Source organism: Rhipicephalus microplus, chromosome 3 (genome assembly GCF_043290135.1).
Source record: "Rhipicephalus microplus isolate Deutch F79 chromosome 3, USDA_Rmic, whole genome shotgun sequence".
NCBI classification, from domain to species: domain Eukaryota; kingdom Metazoa; phylum Arthropoda; class Arachnida; order Ixodida; family Ixodidae; genus Rhipicephalus; species Rhipicephalus microplus.
The window spans coordinates 221,616,995-221,629,096 of NC_134702.1; the positions used below are offsets into that span (position 1 = coordinate 221,616,995).

At 44.8% G+C, this 12,102-nt stretch overlaps 1 protein-coding gene across 2 annotated transcripts in view; it reads left to right on the top strand.

Moving 5' to 3' along the window:
* The first annotated feature begins 1,144 nt into the window (after positions 1 to 1,144).
* LOC119167374 (3-oxoacyl-[acyl-carrier-protein] reductase FabG-like) overlaps positions 1,145 to 12,102 on the top strand; it is a 151,473-nt gene continuing 140,515 nt past the window's right edge. Inside the window, exon 1 of one of the 2 annotated variants that reach the window (XM_075888633.1) lies at positions 1,145 to 1,223. In XM_075888633.1, coding sequence (XP_075744748.1) covers positions 1,217 to 1,223 — 7 coding nt within the window. In that variant the 5' untranslated portion in view covers positions 1,145 to 1,216. Of the gene's footprint in view, positions 1,224 to 6,951; positions 7,040 to 12,102 lie in introns of those variants that run through there. The other variant, XM_075888632.1, reaches the window with a different exon arrangement.

Below are 12,102 nucleotides of genomic sequence, written 5' to 3' on the forward strand. Positions count from 1 at the left end.
TGTCAAAGTAATGTAGCCGAAATTATTCAAATGTGGCCGAGCACTTTGTGACATAATTACGTCAGGCTTAACCAGGCTTAGTTAAGACCAGTCATGCTTGGTGTTTTTATGTTAAGCGAAGTTAGGTTTAAATTAGCACAGATGACTCGAAATAAGTACACTCTAAGCCGCAAAAAATCGAAAAGGAAGCGAAATGGGAGTAAGTGCTGCATTTCGTCCCGGAAACCAACAGTTAGTCTGTGGAGGGATTAACTGCAAGAAGAGAGTGCCGTGTGCAAACAGAGGGAGGAACTGTCAGACCATGCGGAGCAACGCTTACTCTTGCGGAATTGGCCCGCGCAGAGGTGGCCTCGAAGGAATAGTGAGCATCAGCGTAAGCGAATAGTTACCTGAACAAATGAGCTGTGAACAGTTGAGTTAGTTCATATGGTTGTGAAAACTACGGCAACTACGTCAGGAGCAAAGTAATATTATTTATATAGCATAAACACAAGCAAATGTGTAAGCCCCCTATCCTCAAAAAAAAAAGGGGGGGGGGGCGGCGGGGTGTGCTCGCGCTCAAGCTGTATCAATGCATGGCGTGGTGTTCCCGACAAGGCAACCCTCGTTGGTGTAGCGGTGTGTAGTGGTTGTGTTACCGTTATGTGGTTGTAATTTCCGTCTCTTGTTTTGAACTGAATCATCTCTGGGCTGCAGAAAATGTGATCCGATACTGGAATGAAGTGCTACGCTATTGAAATGCTACGCGCCGACTGTCATTTCACCTGAAATTTGAGTGTAAGCGAGATTGCCATCATTACACGGGATCTACCTCCATGCTGTTGATATGATACGCGCACCATTTTTTTAACACTGACGTTCTCGCGAAGAAAACCCGCCTGGTTAGTGAGGACGCACTACACAGTGTTGCGAGAGCTGTGCTGTCTGCTATAGAATTGCAAATGTGCATGAACCATAGAAACGTGGTATCCATTAGCTGTATCAAATACAGCTGTTCATAAATTGTTTTGTTTTCAGCGCAGCACAAATAACCATTGCCCATCAGAGGTTGACGCACTTCAAACAAAAAATTAACTTAGACTCCGAACAATGTGATTTTTAAAAGGTTAACAACTACTGAGGGAGGTCACCTGTTAACATTGCATGTTTAGCTTGGTTAGACACCGCTAACACAGGCAGTCTGGGAGTACGTCGGCGATTTTCCTCGTTTGTAGCGATGCAAGGTATGTTTCAGTTTTAAATCTCTGAAATGAAGTGCAAGCCTAATTGATAAATAAGTGGACTCACACGCATATTGCAATGAATGCTTGAAACGTTAAACTTCAGAACGAGCTCCTTGAGCTTCATAACACGTTTTGAACTGTTCCACTGCATTCGGACGGGTTCTGTGAAAAAGTAGTTTTGGTCTAATCTTTACGCGATTTGACGTAACTACAATTGCAGGAACAGTTCTGTCCAAAATTATGAACTCTTGTGAAATTACTGTTTGAGAAAACCGATGAATGAAAGCGTTGCGCCTTCCGAGGAAAGTCAATATCTCGCAGCTACGAACATGCTGTCAGCAGCTGTCGATGGGGCGGTAGGACTTCGTGAAGTCGGCTGGACAGCATTCATTCCAATAAAGTATTGTTTCTTTTATTGCCTCTCCTAGAGTGTATATTTTGTACAAAGAAAAGGTGTTGAATTGGTGTGTGCGCCCGATGGTGCAAAATTGACACGAAGCGCTGAATAAGCTTGGTTGTTTCTTCAAACGTTCTTTTTTTTTGTCCTTAAACAGACATCTTCGCTGAATGACATTACCAACCGCGCCCTGTACTCTATAGAGCGAGCAAGCTTAGCGCAGTGAAGGCCACATATACGAGAACAATTAATATGCAAACTCTCATGAAGCACACAAATGCACCCGAACCGCACACGCAGAAATACCTACTCAACGCATTTCACAGTTTCACGAACGTGATCACCGAATGGTTGCTTGCCATACACTGAAGCCTTAAGATCAATGAGAATTATTTTGTAGCTTGAGTAACATGGCATAGCGCGCAGCATCCAGACGTTGCCTACATATGACCCGGTAATTTTCACTCTGATATGAACCGGAGTGTGGTACTTTTGTTAACGTACGCGACTGCTGATCTAATGGTCACGAGATTGAATCCTGTGTGTTTGTCGTGAATTATATTGTCACAGGTCAGGAGGCACCTCGCCACCCTGTTTACGAGGTGTCTCTTGAGGAGAATAGTACCAGAGTCTTGGAAGAACGCTAACCTTATCCTTTTACATAAGAGAGGAGATGACAAGTACTTGAAGAATTACAGGCCCATTAGCTTGCTCTCTGTAGTATACAAGCTATTTACAAAGGTAATCGCTAACAGAGAAAAGAAAACATTAGAATTCAATCAACCAAAGGAACAAGCAGGTTTTCGAACGATTTCGAACAGGCTACATAACAATTGACCTCATTCATACTATCAATCAAGTAATAGAGAAATGCTCAGAATATAACCAACCACTATATATAGCCTTCATAGATTACGAGAAAGTGGATGATTCAGTAAAAATATCGGCCGTCATGCAGACACTGTGGAATCAAGGCGTCAACGAAGTATATACAATCATCCTGGGAGAAATCTACAGGGGATCAACTGCTACCATAGTGCTTCATAAAGAAAGCAACAGAACACCAATCAAGAAGGGTGTAAGGCAGGGGTACACAATCTTCCCAATGCTATTTACCGCGTGCTTACAGGAGGTTTTCAGAAGCCTAGAATGGGAACAGTTAAGAATAAGAGTTAATGAAGAGTACCTTAGTAACCTGCGCTTCGCCGATGACATTGCATTGCTGAGTAACTCAGGGGACGAATTGCAACTCATGATTACGGAGTTAGACAAGGAGAGCAGAAAGCTGGGTCTGAAAATGAATCTCCAGAAGACGACAGTAATCTACAACAACCTCGGAAAAGAGCAGCCCTTCGAGATAGGTAATAGTGCACTTCAACCTGTGAAAGACTATGTCTACTTAGGGCAGGTAATAACCGCTGAGCCGAACCACAAGATTGAAGTAATTAGAAGAATAAGAATGGGGTGGAGCACTTTTTACAAGAACTTTCAAATTATGACAGGTTGATTGCCACTATCCCTCAAGAGGAAGGTAGATAAGAGCTGTATCTTGCCGGTACTTAGCTACGGAGCAAAAACCTGGAGACTTACAAAGAGTGTTCAGCTCAAATTGAGGACGACGCAGCGAGCGATGGAAAGAAAATGGTAGGTGTAACCTTGAGAGACAAGAAGAGAGCAGAGTGGAATAGAGAAGAACCTACTGGTTGTGCTGACCTCGCTTCGTGACGATATTTTACATGCTTGTCTCGGTGAATCCTCATCTGAACACCTTGGCTAAACGCGCACCTTGGAAACAATTCACCACTCTTACTAGTGGCCACGCCCCGAGAAGACAATCAAGCAGTACGTCCGCACATTCCGCGACTGCCAGCGCCGTAAGACTCCACCTGTCCGACCGGAAGGACTACTACAGCCTATTTCCACGTCGAAAACACCATACCATCAAAATTGAATTGACTTGCTCGGGTCGTTTCTTACGTCTTCGTCTGGAAGTCGGTGGATTGTGATTGCCACTGATTATTTAATGCGTTACAGTAAAGCGAAGGCCCTGCTCAACGTTGCCGCAGCCAAAATTACCAGTTTTTCGTCACCAGCATTGTACTTCATCACGGAGCGCCAGCTGTGACAAAACTGATCTTACGACAGGTTTAACCGCGGAGATGCTTCAAGAAGTGCTAAGACTAAGTGGTAGAGAACAACTGAAAACCATGGCTTATCACCCCCAAACAAATGGACTCACTGAACGGTTGAACAAGACCATTGCAGATATGCTGTCAATGTATTTGGCCGTTCATCACAAGAACTGGGACGATATACTTCCTTACGTAACTTTTGCTTACAATACAGCAGTCCAAGAGAGTACATGTTTCACCCAATTTCGCTTAGTTCATAGTCGAGAGGTCACTACAACGCTCGACGCAATGCTTCTTCTCAACAACCTGGGCATGTTCTACGCGGATGCTGCCTTACTCGCTCAATACACCAAGGAGGCGCGTCTTGAACCTCTAGTTCTTCGCCTTCCCAGGCCTGCCAAGAATTAACTCCTTTGGTGACTTACACAGACATTCTACAGCACTACAGGCTAGGCTGTCTCTGCTATCCTCCGACTCCCCCGACGCTGTATTCGGGTTCGCCAAGCTGCCGACTCGCGCCACTACAATCTCACACACTGAGAGGTTACCTTCCAACCAGGCGAAGAAGTTTGGGTGTGGACCCCTATCTGACAGCGTGGACACTCTGAAAAGTTGCTGGGCGCTACTTCGGTCCGTACAAAGTTCTACGACGACTCAGCGATGTTACATACGAAGGTCTGCATGAGCGCACCTCAACACGTTCCCGTCGGTTTCCACAAACTAATGTGGTGCATGTGTCAATGCTAAAGCCACATTTCTCACGTCGTCAATCGAGCGTGGACTGACTTATTATTCAATGACTATTTTTTGTCATTTTTTTCTTTTTTGTGTGTCTTGTGTCCTAACTTTATTCTTTATTGAGTATTTATGTGACACCAGCTCATGTTTTCGCCTTATGACCCAGTTCTTAGATTCCAAGGTAACATCTTTTTTTTTCAACGCTCATCACCAGCATCGAGACGAAGCTTTTTGAGGAGAGGGAATAATGTCACAGGTAAATGGGTACGAGCCACCAACTGTAGCGTGAAATCGCTTGGAAGTAGAGAAAGAAGAGAACATTGCTTTTTAGTGTGGGGACGAGCAAAACGTCGATTCGTGGCTGTCTCTGTTATTTCGTTCGTCGCAATATCTAGTTTATTTCGCTGCTTTCTTCCTGTGTATTGATCGCATATGTCGTCAAATGCATTCATCAACCTCCTAGTTCTCTGTATTTCAGCAAAAAGTAGTAGTAAAACAATTTTTCTTTTCAGGAAGACAGCAACTGATGGGAAAAACAGTTCCTCCCTACGAAGTCAGTTTCCCTCATACGGGGTAACTTTCACTCCTTGAAATGTCATCCCTCAAACCTACTGAGGACCAAACAGTTCGTTTCCTAACAGTCGCTCGCGAAAGCACTAATCATTCATTCTTTTGGAAGTAATGGTTGTGGCAGTGTAGTTAGCACCTTTGAGTTTTATAGTGTATAGCCACATTGAATTATCAAATTTGATCGTGCTCATCCTTAACGTAGCCGTGCAAAATCAGCTTATACAAAGCAAAGCTTATCGCAGCCAATGAATTTATGTCGACTTCTGCATAAGCCCACGAAAGTTCATGCCAGGAAGATACTAAGTACTCTTCAGTGACTCCATACTTATCGAGATATTGTATGAAAATTGAGTGCTAATTAAGTATAATCATTATTACTCAATATTAGTCTGAAATCCAACTAAAGCACCCTACAGACTAGAATTTCACGTAGCCTAATTAGGGTAATTGCGTTTATCTAGGCTAATTAGCCAAACAGCACGGTAACAGCAGGGTAATATTGCTTGGCCATTGCATAATTACACGAAATGGCCTATATAAGCTTTAATTAGGCAACATCCTAATAAAGCACAAATAAGTATCGAAATTGAAGTTGAAGTTTTATGAGTTCAGAGAATCCAAGCTCAGCAAGATCCTGATTACTCCTGAACGAGTCAACTTTCATCTACCTAACTATATATATAAGTAGCCTCAACAATACTTATAAATATTATACAATAGTGTGCGTGACATCGTAGCCTATCCGAAGTATTCGAGTTTGATGTCGCAGAATCAGGCAAATCACGCCTCGATCCACTTAATATAGACATCTGTTGCGGGATAGGATGCTTTTAGGAGTAATGGTGTTTATTAGAGTGTAATTATTCACGTTCAATTTTTCGCCTACATTAACATTGATCTAACTGAGCTAGTTTAAGTGCAACTTGGATTAGGCTGACAAAGGCACGCTGGCATGCGAAAGTTTCTCTTGTGCGTTCTGCTATGTCACGTTGTGCGATGCTCGCTATGCTTACTTATCCTAATCAACTGGTGTCAATATTAACGTGAGCCGTTGCTTGAACCGACACCGTCACAGCCGCTACGTAAACAAACGGCACAGATCCGATGGAGCAAAGACAGCGACACCCAGTTTTCGTTCTGACTACGAGCACCATAACCGCGAGGAAAAGAGCGGCAAGAGAAGCCAAGTGGTAGGACAAGACACGCATGCGCCCTGCAGCAGGTGTTTCGTCATGTCTCGTCGCTAGCTGGTGCGCCGATGCATTTTGCCGAGCCATCCCGTGGTCTGCACTTTTGATCACACCTGTGTATCTGCCTTTACCTCATTACGATGGATTCCTCTATGCCAGGAATGATTGTAACGAGGAAAGTGGACAGAAGAGAGAAAAAGAAAGAAGACGCAACGTGATGGGTGGTCTGCATTGAGTTATTCTTGCGCTAAATAAATCAGTCGGTCATTGAGTCAACTCTTGCCTGTAAAACACCCAGTTTTAAGGAGCATTTAGGCGTACGGTAAACAACCCCTGGTGGTCGGGATTTCCGAAGCCGTGGTTTACGGCGTTTTTCTTATTAATTTCGTGGTTTTGGGAAGTTAAACATTCAACAATTGCACGCACATGCGCGAACGTGCGTTAAGGCGTGCAAAGTGCTTTTGCACTTATAACACATTATAACCTCATAGTGAAGCTGTAACTGTACTCCTGCAAGATTGACTCTCCATACATACCAAACATAGTACCGAATGTACTACAGTGAACTGATTGCTGGCTGATTCGTACAGGAAGAGGATGACAGGTAGACATATGTGACAACCAATGGAAATGAGAATGATCAAAAATGCAAAATGCTTCATTTATCTGCGCGCAGCTGCGCTGCTTGCATAGAGTCATCGCGTTTGCTTCAGCATAAAGCGCTTTAAGACCTGTACTGAATAGTGCAGACAATGTCTGGCTTCGTAGGAAAAGTTGCATTGATCACAGGTAAGATGTTCCACTACAGTGGCATGAGTAACATTCGACGTCCGCGTGGGCGAAAGCTGATTCATGGACCATTGCAGGACTTATAGGTTGTTTTAAAGAAATGCCGTGTTGAATTCTGTGTGCGAAGAGGGTAAATGTGTTAGCCTTTCATGGTAAGCTGGGTAGAAGAAGACACGCATAGGTAGCACTACATTCTAACAATGATGAGTGTTCGCGCTGCAGCAGGTAACATGGGTATCAAGTATTGGAAGTGTGTACACGAGAAGACACAGACGGCAAAGCGTCAGAGCTCTAAGAAAGCACGGCGTAACAAGATCTGACTTGCGCTGCAAACCATATGCCCTGTGTATATAGCGGATGTCGGAACGAACTTGCTCGCAACGTCTGCATTACACGTCAATCAACTTACAGGTGAACCATCAAAACAAGGGCAATGACGCTAAATTTTAGATGAATATGGGAACGATTTGGTAGAAAGGCTGGCTGCACTGTGCGGCTTTCATCATGTCGTGTACACTTATATGCGTATACCAAAGTAGAAACGGCTGTATATGCATTATTAAACGCTGCGTCTTTTGAAAATATTTTCTTAATTCAGCACACAATTCAGGTGTTGCAGGGCTGATGATGTTTTTCAAAGGCAAACAACTCCCTCACTGCAATTAATACTCGTGCTAAGGCTTAGGATAGTCTGTGGATACTAGCCTATATCCCTTGACAACCGACGGCACTCTGTAGTTTTGCGCAAGTAAACGAGACACGAAAAGTAGTCAGAAATAGTAGGCGAGCGACCTTAAAAGAACACAAAGTAAAATAATTCACGTGAGAGTGAAAGCTGAATTTACGACAACATGTAAAACGACAATATTATCAACAGCAATGCCATACCTACTGAGAATTTGGGGTAAATCACGAAAAATACGTATGCCAGAGTAGAAAATTCCCTAAATTATTCTGATGACGTCAGACCAACCGCCTACAATAATTTATCAGTAATAGATCTAGCTGCAGTAAACAGAGAACCTTCCATGCATCAAGAAACTCAATAAAATGCTGCTTGTTATTTACACAGGCCCCGCAAACTGCACAGGCTGTGCCATCTAGCGAGGCCCAGTTGGACTAAAACACGTCTGCCATCTCAGAGCCAATCGCTAGAAATGGATAAATGGCCGTTGCTACTGCTGTGGCGCCCCTTTTCTTCATTTTGCTGCTAATAGTGTTGGCGGCCGCGCATTAAAACCGGGTGACGTTGTGCAGGGTGACAGCGTCGTGAGAAGGTCTACTCCTTGAGGCGGGTAAATCGAAGTTTGCTAAGCCTACGCGGACCACTAAAACGTGATTTTCATTCAAAGAAAGCCCTTCCTTAGCACAAAAGTAACACTACCAGGTTTCTGCATCACTATTTCACCAATCAACGGCGACCTAATCTTTGTCTTTAGTGCCCTTTTAGGTGTAATACTAATTCGGCAAGGTGTAAAACCTGTGACTCTTAAGTGAGATGACTGATTGAATAAGAAAGGAAACAGTGCTATCGCTGCTGAATGCTGTATCTAATTTGAATAAAATAATGTCCCAATGAAGTATGTATGCAGTGAACACTTCAGGTCAAATAGGCAGCCGCTATGTGTTGCAAAAAACAAGAGTAAATTATAAGGTTGTTGAAGTAAGGAGACCCAAGCTTGCACAGCATTATCAGGCATGTCGCCTGCTGGAGGAAGGCGTATGACTAACAGCTTTTTATTAACATTAAGTTTAAACACCATGGGTAAACGTGACATTGCTACTTGCTTTTTCTCCGTGCTTGTATTTTGTCAAGGTGTCGAAGTCTACATATATGCAAAAAGGTGGCAAGCTTTGCACCAGTTTTTCCGTTAAATGGCCAAGAATGAAAATCAGAACAGTGTCTTATTTTGTCACAATTGCTGCTTTTTCCTTTTTAATTTCATTGCAAGAAAGAAAACTGCCACTTTTTTCAAATAGTTGAAATCACAAGACGGCAAATGCGAGCCGTTCTAAAAACAGCAACAGCACAGTATTGAAAACTTCAATAATAACTAATGCACTTTTGTGTGCAATAGGTTTCATTACCAGCCCTAAAGGGTAAAAGGAAAAATGCTCAAACAGTGAATGACAAAGGGACCATAGTGACGCTCGTCTTGAAATAAATGAATCGCAGTGAAAGAACAAAGTTGCCTAAGCAACAAACCTTCACGAATGAATGCTGGATGTAGAAATATTAAGTGCGCATCATGCCACTCGTCATTGGCGTGCAGCAAAGAGCAGAGACCGTAGTTCAGGCACTAAAAACGGGCGTTTTAGACGCCTAGGGTACGCAGAAAAAACCATGTTCTAGGCATCCGAAATCCTAAATTCAGTCGCGATGACTTTTTTTACTATAACATTTCAAAAAGTTTCAAGTGAAGTGTGCGACTGGTATCTACTAGAGGAAAACAAGAAATGTTATCGATAATAATGATAAACACGGCAACATTTGAAGACAGCCGTGCAAATGATCACCCGTGCAATTTGCAGGCTACAATGACTTAGTTTGTTCTATAGCATGGAGAGTGAAGCGTCCGCGGTGGATTCAGCACACTTGGGTGTCTTTTTGACGTGACTGGGAAAGGCAGAGCAGGAGCGCCTGCACAGAATACTAAAAAATTCAAACAGAGACGTGCCTCCTAGTTGCTGGTGAAATGTCTAAACAGTTTACCTAACAGCAGGTGAGCACTATGAAACTTACATTACCAACAAAACGAAAGCCGTGTACACGTTCTTCTTTTTTGTACACTCTTCTGTACTCTGATAGCTATCCACGATTTCAAATTCGCCCCGCGCGCACTATGTCGACGGAAAGATGTATCCTGACCGGTGCGTCACACTTCACTGCTTCTCACGGCTTTTTCGCCGATAGTTGCATAGCAGACATCAGCAATCTGCGATGCGCGGAATACTTAAACTCAGCCGCCAGCACGACGTCCCGACTCTCCGCACTCCCCTGGTAAATAAAGCTGGTTTTCTATCTTAAGGCCAAGGGGCAGTTTGTACCTCAGATGGGTTCTCACTATTCATCTCTGGAAATTTCATTTTATGACATTCACCATAAAGATAAACAGTATATTTCACTTTTGTTTTCCTTCTTTGTTATACCACCTGCACTATTCCATATTTTCACTTCCTTTAAAGTGTTACCCTCCTCTATATGGTCGGGCCGTACAAGGCCTCAAGCAACTTTGCACTCCATCTTAAAAGGTTGCCGGCCTCTGCATTAGAGTGATCTATCTAAAACCGTTACTTACTTGGCCTTCTGAAGGCCAACTTCAGCAATTTTTGGAAGTAAATGTAAGTGAGTGAAACTCGATGAGTACGTTTTTTTGTGCATATTGCCGTCATTTACGCCAAAATACAAGCTCAGAGATGCCTTGATTGTTGGCAAACGAAATCTAAAGATTGCCTCGATACGGCCCCCCTGGCCTGCCAGAGTTATTTGCAATACTGTGCATGTGTCGACACATTTGGCATGTCAACGGAAGTGATCTAGCCGGTGGCATCGCTAATTTCGCCGCTGAAGCGTTTACTGTGCTGGCCACAAGGCGATGGCGAAGTTGTTCGGCGGTTTTCTTCCTTTCTTCGTGTTTGGCTCGCTGGTTTGGGGCGTGATTTTCTGGTTCCTGTGGACGAGTGTGCCATGGCCGGTAGTTCGTTTTGCTTTGTAGGTTCCTCAAACCACTCACACAAGACGCAGAGTGTTAGCTGTCATGGCTTTCTACCTGACAGTGGCCTCCTTGAGAAGTCGATCAGTGCGATTAGGAGGGTTACCAAACAAAACGGCATGCCTGTGTTCCGACCATTACTTGCCGCAGTGCTATCAGGACAGCGTTTAACAAGCATTTGGCCATCGTACGTACGCCTGTCCGTGCGTCCGTCCATGTGTGTGTCTGTTGGTCCCTCGGTCTGTCTATTCCTCCGTCCATGCATCCGTGCAGCCGTCCATTCATGCCTACATGCTTTCATCCGTGCGTGCTTTCACCCGTCCATCTGTCTGGCTGTCCAGTGAATACTCCAAGTACCGTTATCTGAAATCTTTTGGAATGGAATGAAAAAACTTTATTTCAGTCCCGCAGGACGCGCTCAGCGCGTAGCGGGCGTCTCCCACGTAGGGACCGACAGGGAGTACCTGGCGGCCGCTTCGTGGGCCTGCTGGACGGCCCATTGCTGGTCGGCGAGAAGTGAGCTCCTGAGGGACTTCTCCCACTTGCTTGAGGTAGAGTCGGGAGGAGTTGTTCTACACTCCCAGAGCATGTGTGCGAGTGTCGCTGTGGGTCCACATGATGGGCATGTGTCGCTGGGGTATGCATCGGGATAATAAACGTGAAGCGTGGCAAGGTTTGGGTACGTGTGTGTCTGTAATAGGCGTTGGGTTAATGCCTGCGGTCGGTTAAGTTTCGGATGTGGGGGTGGAAAAATGCGGCGTTCCAGGTAAAAGTGCTTTGTAATCTCATTGTACGTAATTGGTGCATCCCGATTGGTATCTAACCCAGCAAGATGAGGTTGCCCTGTGGCAGTGTGGTCGGTAAGTGCGCGCGCAGCATCATGGGCGATCACGTTGAGGTTGGATAGGGCACCCGGCACCTGGCCGAGATGGGCGGTGAACCAGATGACAGTGTGGTGCTTCAGGGCACTCGGGTCCCCATTGCGCAGGATACGTAACGCCTGGTCGGAGATGACTCCGCGTTCGAAGGCTTTGATGGCCGGCCTAGAGTCGCTGTAGATGAATTCCCGTTTGCTGTCGAGCATAGCTACAGCTATAGCTACTTGCTCCGCTACCTCGGGGTTTCGGGTGAGGATTGTGGCTGAGTTAAGATTCTGGTGCGCGGATGATACCACGACCGCGGCGAAGGCTTGGTTGTTGCGATAGGCAGCGGCGTCCACGAACGAGACGTTGTCCGCTTCCATGTCTATGCACTTGATAATGGCGGTCGCCCGCGCAAGGCGCCTGCCTCTGTTGTATTCTGGGTGTACATTTCGTGATATGGGAGCGATCGTGATAAGGTCGCGGATTT